The 21150-nt window shown below is 41.0% G+C and overlaps 2 protein-coding genes across 6 annotated transcripts in view; one reads left to right on the top strand and one right to left on the bottom strand.

Annotated features, from left to right (window-relative positions):
• TSPAN12 (tetraspanin 12) overlaps nucleotides 1-6400 on the top strand; it is an 85493-nt gene extending 79093 nt beyond the window's left edge. For all 4 annotated transcript variants that reach the window (XM_048501893.1, XM_048501890.1, XM_048501891.1 and 1 more), the window contains 2 exons: nucleotides 2640-2783; nucleotides 4121-6400. In XM_048501893.1, coding sequence (XP_048357850.1) covers nucleotides 2640-2783; nucleotides 4121-4426 — 450 coding nt within the window. In that variant the 3' untranslated portion in view covers nucleotides 4427-6400. The remainder of the gene's footprint in view (nucleotides 1-2639; nucleotides 2784-4120) is intronic.
• A 7012-nt stretch (nucleotides 6401-13412) lies between these two features.
• Nucleotides 13413-21150, bottom strand: part of KCND2 (potassium voltage-gated channel subfamily D member 2) — a 327231-nt gene continuing 319493 nt past the window's right edge. For both annotated transcript variants that reach the window (XM_048499902.1, XM_048499901.1), the window contains exons 5-6: nucleotides 17889-18130; nucleotides 13413-15901 (exon numbers count right to left, since the gene is read on the bottom strand). In XM_048499902.1, the coding sequence (XP_048355859.1) occupies nucleotides 15724-15901; nucleotides 17889-18130 (420 nt within the window). In that variant the 3' untranslated portion in view covers nucleotides 13413-15723. The remainder of the gene's footprint in view (nucleotides 15902-17888; nucleotides 18131-21150) is intronic.

The raw sequence follows: 21150 nt of genomic DNA, 5'->3' as shown, positions 1-21150 counted from the left end.
AGTGGATGCTTTAACCATTCCGGGAAGAGGGGAATGAAGAAGGGGCCACAATTAGCAATGCATAAGTGGCTGGATTTTCTCACACAATCAAGAGTTTTTTTAAAAGCAGGAACAAATCCTGTGTTGAGAAACCAGACAAGGAGAAGAAATGGAAGAAAAAGAGTATAGGCGGAAAGAGCTTCCCACAGCCTAATGGAAATTATTATAGAATGCAGGTATGATAGATTACCCCCACCCCACAAGGCACTTTACATTCAGAAAGATTGGTAGGGAAAAAAAAAACCCTATCCTAATCCTCAGGAGGTGTTTATTGTGGGGGCATCTCTAATTCCAGTACTCACAAGACTTAATTCCTCACTTCACTGACACAGGTCCTAAACCACTAATTCCTAGACTATCTCTCTTATCTGAGAAGTCTGTTTCACATGGTGTTTACCAGAAAAGAACTTGTGTTTTCCTCCTGAAACCTAATCCTTTCTGTATTAATACTTCCACCACCCTCAGCAACTTAACTGCCCCACATTTGGGTGAGTTCTCCTCAGAGAAACTAAACCAAGGTTTCCTTCACAGAAACCAGCCCTTATTGCTCTGCTCTCACAGAACTGAGAGTTACTCAGTTCTCAGAACACAGAGTTGCTCAGCTCTCACAGAACTGGCCCCCAGGCTCCAGAGCATGGATCTATAGCAGAATAACCTGCTCACTCTGGTGTTCCCAACAGTTCTCCCTTCAGCATCCATTGTCTTTGAGTTAAGAATGGCCAGCAGTCCTGTCTAGCCAATCAGGCTGACAGTCTCTGCTAACCTTTAGGCTTGCAGCATTTTAAGGTCAGCATGAGCTTAAGTGGCAGTATATGTTGCAGCTGGCAAAGTGAAGGAAAAATCAAAAGCACAAGGGAGGGTGGAGAAAACTGGCCAAGCTCAGAACATAATTGTATCCTGACTGTGAGAAAGATGGTGGCAAGAAGCCCAAAAGGATACAAAAAGCTGAAGCAGAAAGAGGAAAAAGAAGATAACAGAGAGAAATAAAGGTCTCACTACGCCCAGAAGAATGTGCTTACATTCCCAGTTAAAGGAGAACAGGAAGTGAGAGTAGCAACAGTTCAGACTAGTAAAGTCTAACCCTAACACAAATTAAAGATAAAATAAATTGGAAATTCAGGCACCTTCCTACTTTAAGAAAGAAAAAGTAAAGCTGGGATAAACTGCAGTTTAGTCTTAATTCCCCCAAACTGCAATCTTTAACCAGTTTGCCTTAAGCCCTAACCAGACTGGCAACTGACCAAAAAGCTGCAGCAAAACCAACTAAGGGACCAACTCAGGATAGCCTCCAAACAATACAGCTAATTCTAAACCGTATCTTAAATGGCAACCTGGCAACTTATCTTTTAATTCCAGCAGAGGAGAATGGACATACCAAGCAAAGCACTGTCATAGTCCCTGACTGCTGGAGACTGTGTTCCTTTTTCACTTTCTAATAGGCTGCTGGTTTTGGCCATGAACACTAGAAATTTGAAATTGTTTTTTAAAAGGAAAAGAAGTGCACTGAGGTTGTCAGGATGCAGAATGAACACAGTACTGAACTCTTCCCTTGTTCTGATTATAATGTGATTGAAGTAAATTAATAGACATATCCTATTCTAAACTTTCCTTTAAAATTAGCAAAACTGCCCAAAATGTTTCCTTGCCTGATATACAAGCCATACTTTTTTCAAAGACAATTTTTGAAAAGGGTAACTTAGGAAAGATGCTTGACTGTAACAGGATATATATCTGATTTGGGACATTTCCCATGTGAACATTATGCAAACTCAGCTGCAGGATGCATTAACAGCTTTAGTAACTTTATATTCTAGTCAGTGTCTACTCTTTTACTGTATTTAAAATACATTTTTAGCTTAGAAGTCATTTTTGTTTTAATTAGATTTGGGGGAGGGGACAACTGTGCTGAGACAGTTGTCTCTGATTTCCTAATATCGATAGGTTCACCACAACAAGTCACAAGAAAATTAATAGATTGTGGTTAGGAGGCTAATGACTGTAAATTACAAAACTTATTCTGAGAGCAATTTTCAGAGGCTTTCCTGTTTTGTTCCCCAAGCAAACTAAAAATCAGGTGCCTTGCACTTGGTCAGAACAGAGTACAAGACCCACATACAAATAAGTAACAGTTCAGAAATGGTTTAATATTTTTGAAATAGAAGAATAGCAAAGCACCCGAATAGCACAGCATAGCCTGATCTTGTCAGAGCTTGGAAGTTAAGCAGAGTCAACCTCCATTAGTATATGGATGGCAGACCACCAAGGAAGACTGCGGTTGCTGTGCTTATCTGTTATCTTGAAAATCCCATTAACTGAAGTTGCCATGAGTCAGTTATTACTTGATGGCACACTATTATTATTAGAAGAATGGCAAATAAAGGATCAGCTTGCTTTTGGTTTAGTTGCCAACAAAACAGTATGCCCAGGTTTTCTTTTTAAGATCTCCACAGAAGGGAGAAACTGCAGCCAACAGAAGCCATGTCGGTTTCTGGCTGCACAGTGTAATGGATGTCATAAGATCATTAGGAGGTAAGAAAGGACCTGGATTTCTCTTTTCCTTAGATATAGAGTGTTATGCTTGAGTGGACTTTCTTTTGCAGTTTAAATGCTGTGGAGTAGTATACTTCACTGACTGGTTGGAAATGACAGAGATGGATTGGCCTCCTGATTCTTGTTGTGTAAGAGAGTTCCCAGGATGCTCCAAGCAAGCACACCAAGAGGACCTTAGTGACCTTTATCAGGAGGTAAGAGGGAGAAAAGGGAATGTTGGCAGTAATATTTCACAATGTATGCAGCTGATGCCATACATATATTGTTTTATAAATACATCATATACCATAAAGGAGCTCCCCAAATCTTTTGCTGCATGAAAACAGGGAGAAAATTAGATGGCAGAGGGGACCTGTTAGGAAAAATAATCTCCTTCAGCAAGGAACCATGCTACAGTGCACACATAGAGTGCCTGCATGTTATCTGCTCTCAAAGGGCCATTCACACAGAGTAGCTTGTTGATTGAAATAAATGGAAAAACTATTCAGGGCAGAGTAACAGGTATTTTGTAGCTCCATTAATTGTGGCAAGTCACTGGATTGAGCATAGTGTACCCATCCCCCACTCTTCTAAGCTGCCACCCTGCATGGTCCTTTAAATGTTTGTAAAAAGATTTGTAAAAAGATTTTCACATTCTTCTGGAAGACAATTGGTAAAAGGTGGAAGTATGCCTATTATGAATAAAACAGTTGATCTTCCCTCATCTTCCCTTTCACTTCTGCCACCTGACATATTTCATGTGAAAGTTTAAGCCAATCAGGAACCTTTGAGCTTTATAACCACCCAAGAGCAATTACTGGTGACTCTGTCCTCACTTGCCAGAGATCTCAAAAAGATCCCTCTAAAGGTGGCTTTTTATCTTCACCTTTTGAAATCTGTAGCTTTTTAAAATTCAAAATTACAGATTAGATTTTTTTTAAAAGGAGTTATTTGTCTAATCAACTAAACAGTTATTTTTAACAATCTCTGTAACATTATTAGGAACTTTGCTACATGCCAACCTGTTTGGGCTTCTTTTTGAAAAATAATTTAAGCTGGAAATAATGTTTCATTTTCCATGGAATAGTTCACCGGGAAAGGAAAAAGAGAGCTTTAAGTGTAACCAAAAAAAACTGATTGTGTCTAGGAAACTCAAGACAGTCACAGGATGCATATGTAACTGCTCCTTCTTTGATAGCTTTTAATTATCTTGTTAGATTTGATTTCTTTACTATAAACATTAAGAGTATCTGTAGAATTTTTCGTGGTACAAAGTGCTTTATCACAGTGTTCGTGAGGTAAAGCAGGTTAAGATATAGGGACTTGATCTATTGAGTTACGGTAAGTGGAAAGAGTTGAACCCTGTTTTCCTGCCACCCTAACTCATGCAACTTGCTATTTAAAGACATTTGTCACCCGAACCAACATAATTTTCCCATTTGAGTCTTTTATTACATCAAAGATAGAGCTACTTTATGGAAAAGAAATTGAGATATCTTAGGTATGTATTAATAATGACAGCTGACCTTTTCCATCTTTCTTTGTTGCACAGGGTTGTGGTAAAAAGATGTACACTTTCTTGAGGGGAACCAAGCAATTGCAGGTGCTTCGATTTCTTGGGATCTCTATTGGGGTTACCCAAATTCTGGCTATGATTCTTACTATCACTTTATTGTGGGCTCTGTATTATGACCGACGGGATCCAGTGGCTGATCGAGTGCTGTCCTTGAAGAATGACACAAACCAGCACCTGTCATGTCATTCAGTAGAGCTGCTGAAACCCAGCCTGACAAGGATCTTTGAACACACGTCCATGGCAAACAGCTTTAACACACACTTTGAAATGGAGGAACTATAGGCTGATGAAAAAGATCTGAGAGTGAATGAAATCTCTTTCTGTTTTTCAAGTGCACCGTTCTCGTTAATTGATATTAGAAAAGAAAATAGGCAACAGTGATATTCTTAAGACAGACAAGGATCTTGCTTTCTGTCTCTTAAAACTGTGTTGTGGTTCTAACCCTAGTTTTTACTATCTTTTTTACTACTAGTATTCACTAGTAAAAAGTGCTGTTTTTTACTTCGTTTGAGTAAACTGTCTCTTCCCTGTTCTCCATGCATGTGTGTTCTATAGAACTGTACGTGTTACAAATACTGTTCTGCTCACTGCTGCAGAAAGCAATACAGCATTTTTTTCAAAACCAGCTTTTTTACCAAAAAAAATTCATGATTTTTGTTGGGCTGCCTGATACAGCCCTTTTTAAGAGAACAATGGACAACTGGTTCAGCACTGAAAGCCTTACTGAGAATATATCAGGAATGGAGGGCCATAGCCAATCATGATTTGTCTGTTGAATGTAACTTAAGTAATTTTTGTATTATTGTGAAGAAATGTTAGATGGCAAACCTCATATGCTGGGATATATTGCACTGTGATATACTTATTCTGGAATTTATCATATCAGAGCAAACTCTCAGAGTCAGTCCTGTTCAAATCCTGAGTATGTTTCTAAAAGCTGTGAGTTTGGAAAAATAGGGATAGCTGTCACTTGCCTCCATGCTTCTGAGCGTTTAGAAAGTATTGTTCCTTTTCAAACTAATCAACACAGTCACGAGGGCCAGAAACTTGAAATTGTGACATTCTTGGAATTTAGCTGGAACATATAACCCTAAACAGACAGCTAGTGTTGCATATAAGAAACTATTTCAGAGTGGTGCTTATCTCAGTGCGGGGATGCAAATTTCCATCTGCATAGGAAGATGGACTGAAAGGCTTGCTGATATCCTTACGCGGAGATGCTACTGTTTGTATACATATGAGAACGGTAGCACGTGCACATGATATTCAGGGGATCTGCATGTACTTCCTTTGTGTATCAGTTAACAGTTGCATCCAGTGCAGATTTACACATACTTAAGTAGAATCCTCTCTCTCTCTCCCTTTTGTATTGCAACATTCAGGGTATGTTGAATAGTTTTCCAGAACAGTCACGAAACCCAATAACCCATGGGCACGGTGGCCCAAGCCACTTGCATCAAACCATTATAGGAAAAGATCAGGGATTTATTTGTATATAAATGGTGTGTGTTTGTATAGCAGAATTGCAATCCATATGAATGCTTTTTTTAAAAAAAATGTAGCTCAATTTTTAAAGGAGATAGCTTAAACATTTTCCTAACATGACTTTTTAACTTTTTAAATTAAAATATTTGGTCTAAGGTGAATTTTAAAAATATTGTTAAGTGAGTGCAGACTTGTATCTCAAATGTGATCCACTTTTAATTTTTTTTAAACTAATGAATGTTTTGAAACTAGATTTAATGAGGAATACACTATATTTTTTGACAAGAGATCACTGTACCCATACACACACACACACACTCACTTTTACAACCTTGTGCACAGTCCACATAGAGTTTAATATTGGTGAGCCATACCATATTTATTGAGAGAGGGTTTCAAATATCTTTAATTGTCCCACTGGCATCAGGGAAACTTACAGCTCAATCCTAAGCAGGGTTTCACTCTTTTCTGAGTCTGTTTTATCAGGGGTGTAGTATGAGACTCTGCCTGCATTGTTTGCACTGTTAAACTCTGTCTGGAAACGTTACCTTAGCTTTTGGTCTTCTCCTGTGGCTTACATGAAGCCTCTGGACCTGTCTGTTCTGCAGGCAGAGTTTCAAGGATCACCCATACTCTGCTACCCCGTTTCTCCAAAAATAAGACATCCCCTGAGAATAAAACGTAGTAGAGGTTTTGCTGAAGTGCTAAATATAAAACATCCCCCGAAAGTAAGATGTAGCAAAGTTTTTGTTTGGAAGCATGCCCGTCGAACAGAACACCAGAGCATGCAGCTGTGGAGCGGAAAAATAAGGCATCCCCTAAAAATAAGACATCTTTGGGAGCAAAAATTAATATAAGACACTGTCTTATTTTCGGAGAAACACGGTAGTGGCATCCTGTGGCCTGAATTGATGAGGCCTTGTGTGGGTTAGCTAGTCTAGATAAAATGTTGATCCCTCTCAACTCTATAATTCCATAATTACATGGAACTGATTAGCTACTTCTTTCATGCTGATCAACAGAGTGTAATATCACATTTGCCGGGGTAGGGTGGGGTATCAAATTTAATAAAATAAATTGTAAAATGTTCGCTCTCCCCCTCTTTAGAATATTTGGTGGCTAAGATTGCCACATGTTAAAGATTAAAATATACCAGTATTTATTGAGTTGTGAAAAAGTGCATTTTACTGTATTTTCTATGTACTATGGGCTTTTATTTTCCAGCTAGCTATGTTGTGTGTTTGCATTCTATGACAATGAATTCCAGTGCTCAGGAGCCATGTGGTAGCTGTTTCAGAGCTTACAGCATGAATCCTATAATGACATGAGGAGAAGATCATCTGTACTCTCTGACCACATTGCTAAACACTTTACCCCTACCACAATTCTGGAGAATTGAGAGGGAGGGTTGCTGATCCAAAACAAATGACTGGGGATCATAGATTTGTATGGGTCTGGGACATCTGAGCCCTCTTTTAAGCACAATTCTTTGAAAATCTTTGCTGTGTCCCTGCCATGTGCAATTGACATTCGTTTCTGTGTGTTTTTAATTGGTAAGATTTGGATACTGGAGCTCTGGGACAAAAGGGAATTTGTAGTCTTGGATGATTTAACATTTGTTCTAGTTTGCACGCAGAATGATGAGGGAGGAGAAAGTATTATGTATTGTGGCAATCAATAAAATCAGTAAAAGCCACTATTTCCATTTTTGTTTGCTTGTTTTTTTTTTGTTATAGCGTACTTTGAAATCTGGCAGGTTTTCTCCTGATTAGTTCTTTCTGTGGCCGTTTCCGCACGGCCCATTAACGACGGCCTGGGGGCGCTAAAAACGCCGCCCCCAGGCCGCCGTTCGCACAGGCGCCGCTGCTGCAACGCAGCAACGCCGCTGCTGCAGCGCAGCAGCGGCGACCTGACTCTTCTTCCCTCCCCCCAGGGTGGCGTCAAGCCACCCTAAACAACAACCCTTTAAAGGGTTGTTGTTGGGGAGGGAGCGTCTTCCCGGCGGCGCGGTGCGAACCGTGCCCATTGAAGACGCTGTCTCCGTTTCCGCTTCACTCACGGTGTCCTCCTCGGCCCCTGCGGGCGTCGCAAGCCCACACTGTCCTCCGACCTCCAGGGGTCGGAGGGCAGCGTGGGCGGGGCTGCGACGCCCCGCAGGCGACGAGGAGGACACCGTGAGTGGGGCGGGGGAGGGCGCAGAGGCGGCTCCGAGCGGAGCCGCCTGCGGTCTGCCGGCCTCCCCTTCGCCTGCTCGCATGCTTGCGTGCGAGCAGGCTCCCGTCCCCACGCCGGCAGAACTCCTGCCGGCGTGGGGGCGCCTCCTGGCCGTGCAGAAACGGCCTGTGATTTCCTTGACTGTAGAAGCTTTTGCCTATAGTTATCTTTTCTGGTGTGGTTATCATCCTAAATAATAAAATGCTAAGGAATTTAATGTCATGACGACAAACCCTCTCCCATGTGTGTGGGCAATATTTTGTTCCCCTGCCTGCTCTGTGCGCTCCCAGATGCCCACCCTCCCAACAGCCAGCCCAACTGTGGAACAGCTGCTCTGTAGCCCATCAAATCCTCCTGCCTTCCCCCCACCCCAAACACCCAGGCCAGGCCCAAAAAATTCCACCCACCCACCTCCTCACTCAGCCACCCCACCTCAGAGTCTCTTCTTTCTTCTTTCTTGTTGAAGTTACTATGTCAGACTGCACAGGGAGGCCATTGAAATTCACAAACACCAAGACAACTTCAACAAGAAAGAAGAGACTCTGAGAATTAACAAAGCTTGGCCACCAGTATTTAAAAACACCAGAATCAAAGGCCAAGGGAATGCTAAATTCATGGACAATGAACTCCACCCAGACACAGGATTTGCATTCACCAATACTGCTGCTGGTGCAGGGAATTCAAATGCAACTACAAGTGTAAATGGACTGATAACCCCACTTGCAATACAATGCACTCAACCACACCTTTACATAGCAAGTTCCACCCAAACACTTACTGATTCGTTCCCCACCCTGGGACATGAATAATATATATCCCACTAAACATTCCCTTTTCACTAGACACAGCGTGTAACAGACATCTCTCTGTTATATACTTCTGAAGATGCCAGCAACAGATGCAGGCGAAACGTTAGGAGCAAGATCTACCTGAGCATGGCCACACAGCCTGGAAAACCCACCACAAGCAGTGAATCCCGCCGTGAAAGCCTTCATAGTCCAGCCAGTCTGACATCAATACCAGGGAAGATTCTGGAGCAGATAATTAAACAGATGGTCTGCCAGCACTTAGAGGGGAATACTGTGATCACAAAAAGTCAGTCTGGATTTCTGAAAAACAAGTCATGGTAGACAGGCTTGGTAGATGAAGGGAATGCAGTGGACGTAGCATACCTTGATTTTAGTAAAGCTGTTGACAAAGTGCCACGTAATATTCTTTCAAGTGAGCTAGTGAAATGTGGACTAGACAGTGCTACTATTAGATGGATTTCTAATTGGTTGACTGACCGAACTCAAAAAATGCTCAACAATGGCTCATCTTCATTGTGGAGAGAAGTGACTAGTGGGGTGCCACAGGGTTCTGTCCTGGACCCAGCACTATTCATTATTTTTATAAACTATTTGGATGATGGAATAGAGGGCATGCTAATCAAATTATAGATTGGATCCGATGACTCCTTCCCACCAAGCTGGATCCAGTAATTCCTTTCTGCTAAATCTTCCTATGACAAAGATGTCCTCCACTTAGTGGAATAGGGCTTTATCTAAACTTTTATTGGTGGAGGGAAGCTGGCAGAGAGAGACTCCCCTGGCTTCTCACAACTATTGTGGGCTACTGATCAAGGGCAAAGTAGAGATCTTCAATGGGAGGGAAAATTGGTGAAAATTAGCCACCTTTCCCCTGCCAATAAACATGTCATTCTACAGTTCTAACTGCTGGACAGTTAGCAAAATGCTGTTTTTTTATCCAACCCATTGTACAGTGTGCTCACCTGACATCCCTCCATTCTAAATTGGCACTTGCCAGCTGACTGCACAGATGGAGCAAAGCTGTTGAAGACACATTTAATGAATGTCAAAGTTCATGCAGTTGCTTTTCTGTATTTTAGCATGTTTTTATCTTGCTCTTCCAGCAAGGAGCTCAGGACCACATACATACTGCTTTACTGGTGAACTAGGCAAAGAAGGAGGCACTGTTGCCTAAACCAGCCATGCAGCATACAGACACAGAAGCTTCTATGCAGGAGCAGATTGGTAGCTAGAATTACTAGGAAAGTTCCTGATAGATCAGTACCCTGGAGAGCCACTGCTATCTAGGTGCAAGCTGATCCAAGTCCAGTGGTGCAGGAACCACTCAGCTAAGACCTGGACATTGATGTCAGCAATGTAGCTGGAGAAGGCAACAGTTGACTTGATACCCATCATTGGCACAACTGGTCTAGTTTTCACTGAGTGGACCCTGAAGTGCTTGCTTTCAATGTCACTGGAGCCACTCTACCAAGCTTGATGAGACATTTTAATTGCTCATTTTAATTGCTCAGTCCATCCCAATGAACATTCCTGATGAGAAATGGTATGTGAAATGGTATGTGAAAAAGCACAGTCCTTCACACAACCCAGCAGCTAGGGCTGGATTAGAATAGGGGTCACACTGGTCAGCTGTTTCAGAAGACCATTTGGGTTTGGCTTCAGATTCCCAATCCCTCCTGCTTAGTGGCTGATCAGTGTGATGGACAAGTGTAAGACTGGGATTGCATTCAGGTGTCATGATGAATCAGGATAAATTGTAGTCTGTGTAACAAACTCAGGTTAACCTAACAGTGTAAGTAACAAATCCTGGTTTGTATACAATTCATCTTCTACTCACCCATCTCCCAATATGAAGGACACCCTCCCTATTATGCTATGTTTGTGGTCAAGTAACCAATAGAGTCATTGTTATTCAACAACCTGGTATATAAAATCAGACATCACCGCAAACCATAATTAGCACCAACTATGACCATCAAACTAATTCCATCCTTGTTAGTGCTGTAACTACATCCTTGATAGTGCTGCATTTGGATGTCACAGCTAACCATGGGTTGATCACACCATGATTTGTAAAGCGCAGTTAATCATATTTCTAAACGCTGCCTAAGGCTGTGGATGGTAGCTGGATCATACTGAATATTTATCAAGAATAGTCATGTGTTAGAAAGATTTTTAGTAGAAGAAAACTATTTTGTGTCAATGATGAATTGTGCTTATTTACCTGTGAAGGAATAACTGGCATCTTCAATCACAGGAGAAATTTAAGGAAAGTTTCCCACACTCACTTGAGCTTCATTAGAAAATCTAGTCAGGCATAAAATGCTCCATGACGAGGTTATTGCAAAACCAGTTGTCCCAGTCAAACATGCAGATGTTTTATTTAAATATTCCTCAGATGTCTGATTTATTCAGCATAACACATGTTGTTACACTGCCCTTCAGAAGTACAATATGAATTTCAAAACAAAAAAGGTTAAAAACAACAATCTCAGTTTCTTTGTATGATACACAGAAATAATTACATTTCACTTACAGTACAGATGCCCATTTTACACAGTCGCCAAGTCATTCACTACCAAAAAACAGCATTTAAATCACTTAAACACTAAAAAAAGTTTAGCTTCTGAATTTCAGAAAAAAAATCATAATGGTTTTTGCATGAGCAATGGGGGTTGTGTCTAGCATTATGCAAAATCATACCAAAACCAAGGGCAGGATATTCAATTACTGTTGTGCTGCTGGAGTGCATCCTGTTAGATGACCTTCATTGTGTTTGACTTTCCCATTTGTATGAAATGAATCCTCAGAACAGACGGAATCTTTAAGTTGACTTCACTGGATTATGAAGCCTACAGTTTGGAAGAGTCACCTCTCATCAAAGGGAAACATGGATTAGAAAATGGGGGATGTAGAAATTATTCTGCATCCATGGAACAGCATTGTACAAGCTTAGGTGTGTGTGGAGATCCCTGTGGGATGAGACATGGAGTTCTACTTGCATTACTTCATGGTTGGGTCTGTTCTTTTTTCATAAGTCCAACAGGGCCACTTGAATGTCATCTCTGCAATGCAGACCCTGGGTCTACATTTGTAGCAGTTTTGGGTAACAGCTATTTTCTACCAGAAAGTGAGGATCAATACATGTGATTAAAAAACTCTATGTGATCTGTTTTCAAATAAGAAGTTGTTGGAAATTGTCAATATTAGGGACTTTTAAATTCAGAGATGGTTTCAGTACAAAAAGACGTCACCGATATTAATTGTGAGTAGATGTTGCAAACTTTGTGATACTATTCCTTGTTTTCTAAATCAAAAGTTCTCACAATTCTGCTCTTAGTGCATAGTAACCATGTCAACGACTGCTTCGCCAAAGATGTAATGTATCATAGAAGGAGTAAAGGGTTGCATCAGTTGTGTCAAATGGGAAGTCATGTAGGAATCTACTGAATCTGTGTCATTGGCTTTACTGGAATCACTTGGAAAAAGAACAGAAAATCAAGCTTTGCAATTCTGTAAAATTTCAGTCCACTTTAGACTTAATTCACAAATACAGCATTTTAAATGTTCATTGATGAACTGGAATCCAGGGTAAATAAATGTTAGATTTTCCCATCACAAGTAGTATCTATCTACTTTATTCTTTAATGAGATCTACATGGTATCAATTTATACATCATTTTAAATTTAATAAAATGATTAGGGTATCAGTCTTGTTCAGCATCTGCTGTAATATCTCTTAGAAGAGGCTATGATTTTTAATTTATTTATATTACACTATCTCTTCTAGTGTAAGGCAGCTACTTTTACAAGTATGTGTTGGTAGCATGAGAGTAAAACTCTCATAGCCCAATATTAATATAGGCTGTGGCAGCAGACCTATTGCTGAAATGTTGAGAAGCAAAAATGGTAGGCTCTGACATGAATATATTCAGGTGAACTTGTAAGTAAAAGTTTTAAAGAAGAAATGTTTAGTTTGTTTTCTTGATATACAAAAGATGGAGGAAGGACAGAGGTACTTGACTGAAATTCTGCAGGTTGTAGAAACAACGCACTTTGGATCTGTATCTTTAGAGAAATGTATGGAAGAAATATACTCAATGTATATATATATTAAAACCTACATTTCATTCCTGGTATTTATCCACCATCTTTAAATGTTGCATCTCATTTAGTGCCAGAGTCTGAAAAAAAATAGCACCACTGAAGCAGAAATTATTCCTGGTTGCCCTGGTACAGTATCTACGCTCCTCTACATTGCAACAAAATCTGTCCCAAATTACAGTGAAGAATGATCGGAAAATCCCTCTTCAGAAGTTACAGCGAACTCATGTACTACCTGTGTACAATGTATACTTGATTTTTTAAAAAGCATGAGTTGAGTAATTCTAACATTACATTCAATGCATGTACAACTGATTATGGGATGCTTATCCTGGTACTGTTTCCTGGTTTCATTTGCAAAGGAAATGCATTTCAAACAGATGGATATACCGTCACTGTAATGTGAAAACAGGGCTCCTGAGATTAGATATTCTAGAGCAATGGTTCTTAACCTGGAGTATGCACCAGAGCATTTCAGGATACACAAAAAGTTTAGCGTGGTGTAGTGGTTAAGAGCAGGTGGAGTCTAATCTGGAGAACTGCGTTTGATTCCCCACTCTTCCACCTCAGTGGCAGAGGCTTATCTGGTGAACCAGATGTGTTTCTGCACTCCTACATTCCTGCTGGGTGACCTTGGACTAGTCACAGTTCTTTGGAACACTTCAGCCCCAACAACCTCACAAGTTGGGGCGAGGAAGGGAAAGGAGTGTGTAGGCCACCGAGTCTCCTTACAGGAGAGAAAGGTGGGGTATACATCCAAACTCTTCTTCTTTTTCTAATATGTGCTGCTAATATGGGGGGGGTACAATTTTAGAGAAATGGGTTGCTATGGGGTACGTGAGTGAAAAAAGGTTGGAAATTACTGTTCTAGAGCCTCAATTACTGTATCCCCTGCTTCTTCACATGCAAGCTCTTGTCTTGGGTCTGATCTTTGAAAACAAAGAAAAATGTGTATGTTCCAGTATCTTTCCTTCCCACCTGATCTCTCACAAGTACTAAAAAAATGGTGGAAGGAGATGTAGCCATGGACCAACCCTTCATTTTAGGAGCTGCAAGTCTTGCATTCTACCTTTGTTAATAATGATGTGATCCAATAGTCTGGAAAATGAAAAGTGTTACTTTAGATGAGATGCTAATTACATTAAACTACAGCAGTAGATGTGGCTTAGCCACCCAGACAAACAGGGAAGAGATGACAATGGAACCCAATGGAATTAAATTGTTATAAAAACATAATTTGTGATGAGAAATCACTTAAGGTCATTCTTATTTTAATACCTTAGTGGATTTGATGATCTGATGAATCTGACAATACACTATCAAATAAGACCTCAGTTTTAGAGGTGCCATACAAATCCATCTAGCAATTTGTTCAGTAATACTTCGAGATTCATTTACACATTCTTACTTAGAAATATCTTTTTTGCTTCAAGACTTGAAAGGATGGAAAGCCACCATGATCTTAAAAAGGTTAGCAATATTTTAAAAGTGACTTTTCTGGAAACATTTTTAAATTTCTCTGGACAATGGAACAAAAACACAAGTTTTAACAGTAAAGTCTGTGTATTAATCCTACAGTGGCACATCCTTCAGTGTCAATTATTGTTTTGCAATCTTGGCTCCAAAGCTTCCATTTCAGCACAGTCTTTGTTAGGTTGTCTAACTATAAATTCCAGAAGTTTAATGTGACCAACAACCTTTTCAGTAATCTTCAGCCAAATTAATTTAATGCCTCCCAGTATTCAGCTTTCCCAATAATAGTATGCAATAGCATCAAGGCATTAGAGATAAATTAATCACTAAACCACGTTGTTACTTAAGAGGAGAGCTACATTGTAAGACTACACTAGGAAGACTGCTCATTTGTTCAGAAAACATAAACAATATAACTGGTGTTCATAAATTAGGGTTTCTTAGCTAATTTATGAAAACCCTGGACATTCAGAGAGGAAAGAAATGTAGCAGAAGGCAAAGACTGGCATTAAAGAATGAGAATTATAAGAAGCATGATGTAAAAACAAAAGTACATCTGTGTTAGCAAACAGTTTTGGTTTTGAATGAGGTTATTAACTTTTCCATATTATGGAAAATACTGTACTGTCGATCCATAATGTTTATCTGTTTCAGTGAAGTTGGGCAGAGATATACGAACAAAAGCCTGATTCCTGATACAACAGATGTACATTGAATTATTGCAGTTGTAACAGTACCAAGGAAGCAAGACAGAACAATGATAAATGCTAAATTAACTTAACACGCCAAGTCCACTAATGAGTGTTTGAGTAAGAAACACTTCCTCTTGCCCTCTGAAAAAGGAAGTTATTTTACAACTACCAAGGAACATTAACAATCAGGTTTTTTAAGTCCACAGAAATGCCCCTTTTCTACAGTAAAATGTTATCATGCCTAACCTGAAAAAAACAGCAGAAGTTAACTCAGATCACACAGCTCCAAAATTTTTTCACATGCATTATGGTTGTGTTCCTTTCATTCAGTACAAATATTTTATGAGACATTCTCTCTCTCTCAATCTCTCTCTCTCTCTCTCTGAAAGTCAGTTTGTCAACACATTCATGGTTTATTAACAAGAAAAAGAGAACACATTATCAAAACATTGTTTCCATCCTGTATTTTGCATTCAGTTGGAACATAAATTGAATTTTTTTTGTTTTAGATATTTTATTAAAAATATTTTTCATGGAAAGAAGCATCAATGGGGGACATTTCATTGTGCTCATAGAGTAAATCAAAAGAGTCACAGAATAGTTTCTTATGGAAAAATTCAAGTGACATGTAGAAATTCCATTTGGTAGCCCACTGCACACAACTTAGTACTGAAAACCCAAAATGTTTTGCATCATCAGAGCCGTTCAATCATCTGGTCTTGTTCCATTGAACAAATGGTTTGCTGTGTCCTTTCTTCAGAATCCACAATGCAACTTCTAAGTGGTCTTTATTCTAAGTGTTTCATAAAGCAGATACTCTGACAACGTTTCCTCCCGAATACTCTGGAGATCCTGGTCTATTGTCTCCCTCTGGTGTGGTCACAGGTGGTGTTGGAATGCTGATTATTGCTGTGGTTACATAAGGCTGCTCACAGTTTAGTTTAATACACTCTTCCATTTTGGCATTTAGACTGGATCGGCTAGAGAAGTTAAAAAAAATATAATGGGTACAATAATTATAGAAATGTTCTATCTGCTTAACATTCTTAGACAATTCTGGCAAGTCAAAAATGATCGTTCATCATTAAAATTCAACCCCAAAAGTAAATCCTAAGCAGAGTTACAGCCTTCTAAGTTCACTGAAATTAGTGAGCATATAAAGGTATAACTCCGCTTGGTATGCACTATAAAATGTCTTTTTTCCTCCCTCCCATTAGTAATTATACTATTTAACTATTAGGGGCATTAGAAATTAAGATTTCATCGTACAGAATAATAAAAAACTATACTACCCTCCCAAAAAACATGCAGATCAGAGTAAGCTAGGATTGTCAGCCTATCGCCTCCCCCCCTAATACCCACAATTACAGCTGATCTCCAGGGAACAGAGATAAGTTTACCTGGAGAAAATGATCCCTTTGGGAGGTGATTCTAAGGCATTATACCCACTGAAGTCCCTCCCCACCGCTTCCCAAACACTGCCCTTCACAGGCTCCATTCCCCACATCTCCAGGTGTTTCCTAACCTGGAGCTGGCAACCCTAGAGGAAGTACCAAGGTTGGGTTTTGACTTCTGATTATACTCCTCTTGGTAACTGCCCACCATATGCATTTGTTGTTGACAATAAAACAGCCTTTAAACTTAAATGACTAACAATAATAATCTGATCTAAAGGCAGTTTTAAAAATTCATGTACATTCATATATATTACAAAACAAATTCTTATATTCTTGGTTTTTCAACTTTTAACTGAATATGCTCAGTAAACATAAAGCACTCAGTAAATAAAAGTTCCATTCCTTTGGAGTGATGTAAATTTTAGCATAAGATAAACCTCCTTCACTTTACGAGCCATTTACTAACTTCAGATGCATTGTCTGATTTCCAGATCTGATGGTACCATAACATACCATAATGTGCAAAAATTAAACATGTGACAGTAATTAAATACAAAGCTATATCTCATAATCTTATCAGAACTCTTGTCACATAGTGATGGTCACAATGATATACGGCTTAGCCATGTATCATTGGGTTATCATCTGGGTTAGCCAGATTCATAAAATTCAGGCATATCAATAGCTGCTAGCCACAGTGAGTAAAGGGACCATCCACATACAGAGGCAGCAAACCTGAACATCAGTGCTGGAATGCATCTTCAAAGCGAAGCCTCAGCCTTTATAGCCAGTTTATTTGGTGGTCCAGAGCAACTGGTTGACTGCTCTGTGAAATAGTATTCTGGACTAGATGGATCACTCATCTGATCCAGGAGGCCTCTACTTATGTTCTTAAGTGCTTGTTGAGATTGGGGCCCTTCATTGACATTTATAGAACTGGTCACTCATGTAAGAGATCTTTGTGCTCTTTTCAGAACATAAAAGTCTCTGAGTGGGATGGCATGTTCAGAATTTAAGCTCAGGATAGGAACTCAGAACTTGGGATTGGGACTTTGGATGCAGTAAGCTAGCTTTCAGACAGTTCTCAAAAATGGTTTTGTTTTAATATGAGCCAGCGCTTTTACAGGAAGTATGCTCTGAGTCATGACAGTTCATGTTTTATGGTACCATCAGATCTGTTTTATTTGATACAATAGACTAATGTGGAATTAAAAGGTTCAAACCTCTATATACAGAGGCATCAAACGTCTGAATACCAGGGCTAGGTGACAGCGTCAGGGGAAACCAGGGGAAGGATATGGCATCTGTGTCACATTTGTTTGTCCTCTAGGGCATCTGCTTAGCTGCTGTGCATAATACTATGCTGGACAAGATGGACTACTGGTCTGATCCAGCAGAACTCTTCTTATGTTTTTATGTTCAGACATCACCATGTCTTGACTTCAGCATTTAAAAAAACGGGCATGTGAATGTACCGTAATTCTTTAACCTTAGACCTATTTATTCTTAGTACAGTTTCTGAAAACACTAAGTATATTATTGCATCTGTCTAATATTATTTCTAACGTACCTGTTAGATAGAGGTGTTCTTTCCATGCATCTTATCTGAATGGTACTAAGTTCTTGAACACTACTTGGGCGGCTGCTTGTTATGTTGGCATTTGGAATGTGGAATGTCTTTTTATGTCGCCGTGAACAGCAAGTGCTCGTAGCTCCTTGTTGGGAGGAAAGAGAAGGGCTGGACTGTCTGTTAACAGTAGAAACCTCCATGCAACTTTCTTCATAGGTATGTTCGTCTAAAAATTCATGATTCTGTTTAGAAAGAAAAGAAGCATGAAATTACTTTAACAATGAGAGCTTACAAAGACATGAAGCCAAATCTTATGCATGTTTCAGTGGGAAACAGGGTATTCAATGGGACGTGTTGTAAAATAAAAGCATTGAATTGGTCAGCCTTAAATTACATTAGATTGACTTGAGGAAATACAAGCCACCAGCAACCCCTGCCTGGGCATGTGGTTCACAGGCTCGCTCCACCCCCCAGACCTCTTATGGTGACTCCCGCTAAATGGGGAGTGCTAGCATGCAGGCTCCTCCTCCCCTGAATGGATCAGTCCCCATACACAACCCGCCAAAGAGTGAGGCCAAAGAGTGAGGCCAAAGATCTCTGCAGCTTGTCTTTCATTTCCAACAGAAACACACACACACAAACACGTATATATGAAAACCCTCCTTCCTTAAGGTGACCAGATTTTAACATTGGTAAAGTGGGACGCCATTGACCGAGGGGGGGGGGGGGTTGGCGAAAGAGCACAGGGCGGGAAACAGGGGAGTGCCCCAGAAGGCAGTGCCGCAGCGCAGGAGGCTGCCACACTGCCAGAGGCGTAGCTGGGGAAAATTGAGCCTGGGGCAAAATATAAGTGTCCCGCCCCCAGCAACCGCCCTCCTCCACCATGACAAAAAAAGGTTTTTTGCACCAGGTCATCTCAAAGTGGCCATCACATTATAGAACATGCCCAAACTCACAAATCTGGGTAAAAACCAGATGCAGATGATTTTAAACAGATCATCATGAATTCATATGATTTTTACACTGGAATGAAATGAAATCACCATAAAATTATAGAACATGTCTTATTCTGCAGGAAGCACCAAAACAATCACGCATCCCATGCTCTGTGGTGCTGCAGTGGCACAAAAACCTGCTTGAAAAACATGGATCCTCATGATTTTTGCACTAAATCATCCCAAAATCACCAGAACATCACAACTCCAGTCATTAGCCACATGTCTGAACACAACAATCACACAGTCCACGCTTCATGGTGCCGTAGTGGTGCAAAAACCTACTTGAAAAACATGGATCCTCATGATTCTTCCACTTGGTCACCCCAAAATCACCAGAACATCACAGCTCATACCCTAGACACATGTCTGAACATAATAATCCTGCATGCCATGCTCCATTGCACCATGGTAGGTTCAAAGTCAGATCCTCGTGGACTCTCAGGATTTTTGCACTGGGTAACTCCAAATTCACCTTCACATCACACATTATGTTCATATGCACAGACTACCCCCCCCCCCCAAAAAAAAAAATATGGATCCTATGCTTTTTGGTGCCACTACAGTACAAAAATGGAGTTCCAAATTACAGATCCTCACTATTTTTATGCCAGATCATAGCAAAATCTCCCCTCCCCATGGCACCAGGATAGAAAGTTTTGGCAATAGAACCCAGGCACTGGCCAAACTCTGCCCTCCCATCCCCATGGCACCAGGGCAGAAAGTTTTGCCAGCAGAAACCAGGCATGGGCAAACTGTGCCCTCTCCATCCCCATGCCACCAGGGCAGAAGGTTTTACCAGCAGAAACCAGGCATGGGCAAACTGTGCCCTCTCCATCCCCATGCCACCAGGGCAGAACGTTTAACAAAACTCAGTCACTTACTTTAATAGCCAGGAGGAACAAGCTCAATAATCTTCTGGTGTTTCTGCCATGACCCTCTCCTTTCCTACTAAGGCGGGTGCTTTCCCAGCGGCCGGCCAGGCCGAGCCCGTCTTCACCTGCCCTGCAACCAGCAGGGCGGGCACATCACTCGCCCGCGGCGGCCAGGCCGCGCGCGGGCTTTGCCTCCTGCCCACCTTGTTGGTTGCGAGGGGGGCGGTTTCCCGGCGGCCGGCCAGGCCGAGCTGCCGTACCCATCTTCGCCCGCCCTGCAAGCAGCAGGGCGGGTGCATCCTTTGCCTGCGGTCGGCCAGGCCGCGCCACTGGCCCAGCCTCCTGCCCGCCTCGCTGGTTGCGAGGCGGGCGGTTTCCCGGCGGCCGGTTTCCCGGCGGCCGGCCAGGCCGAGCCGCCGGACCCATCTTCGTCCTCCCTGCAAGCAGCAGGGCGGGCGCATCACATCTTCGTCCTCCCTGCAAGCAGCAGGGCGGGCGCATCACATACTAACTCCCATGGAGGGGAGGGGGATTAATCATTAACAGACATGCTGGGTCAGTTGAAGTTGAAGTCAATCATTAACCTGCAGTTTGCAGAACTAAGGAAGATTCATCAAAGGAGTTGAAGTTAATCTTTAACAACCGGTTCCCCGAACTGAAGAAAATCGGGACTTTTCTAAAACCCCTCGGGACTAATTGTTAAAAAGCGTGAACGTCCTGCCGAAAACGGGACGGATGGTCACACTATCCTTCCTCCAAATCAGTATGTTGGAAGGATCATCAGATAGGATGTATTGGCTAAACATAGAGATACATTTAGTTGAGTTTCCAGGAGCATTTGAGATTCATGAAAGTTAAAGCAGTAGAAAATGAACTATTTTGTAAAGAAAATATATGGGTCTACTAATCTAGTAGTTTTGAAGTTTTCCAGACCAAAAACACATCTTTAATCCAAACCTGTAACATGGAACTCAGTGTTTCAAAACAGACACCAATATCCATTTGTAGTAAATATATAGTCTCCCCTTCTTTTTCCATTAACCCCCTCTACTTATTTTAAAAACTGCCATACCAACAGTGCAAGGACGTAGGTAAGGGTTTTTTTTCACGGGTTCAACCCCCCATTACGTGTCTGAAGCTCCGCCCCTTTTGTGTGTTTTTTGTATTTTTTAGTGTTTTTTGGGTTTTGACCAGCGGGGGTAGGGGGGTAGTTTTTAGGCTAGCAACACCAAAATTTCAGGGATTTTTTTGGGACTCTCGTGATGATACTAGCCTGGGAGATATCATCAGTAGAGTGTCTTACTGATACCATCCAGGTTTTGTGAAGTTTGGTCCAGGGGGTCCAAAGTTATGGACTCCCAAAGGGGGTGCCCCATTCCCCATTGTTTCCAA

Source organism: Sphaerodactylus townsendi, linkage group LG06, assembly GCF_021028975.2.
Source record: "Sphaerodactylus townsendi isolate TG3544 linkage group LG06, MPM_Stown_v2.3, whole genome shotgun sequence".
Taxonomy (NCBI): Eukaryota; Metazoa; Chordata; class Lepidosauria; order Squamata; family Sphaerodactylidae; genus Sphaerodactylus; species Sphaerodactylus townsendi.
The sequence above is the reverse complement of the archived record's forward strand: the minus strand, read 5'-3'. Positions and strand labels throughout refer to the sequence as shown.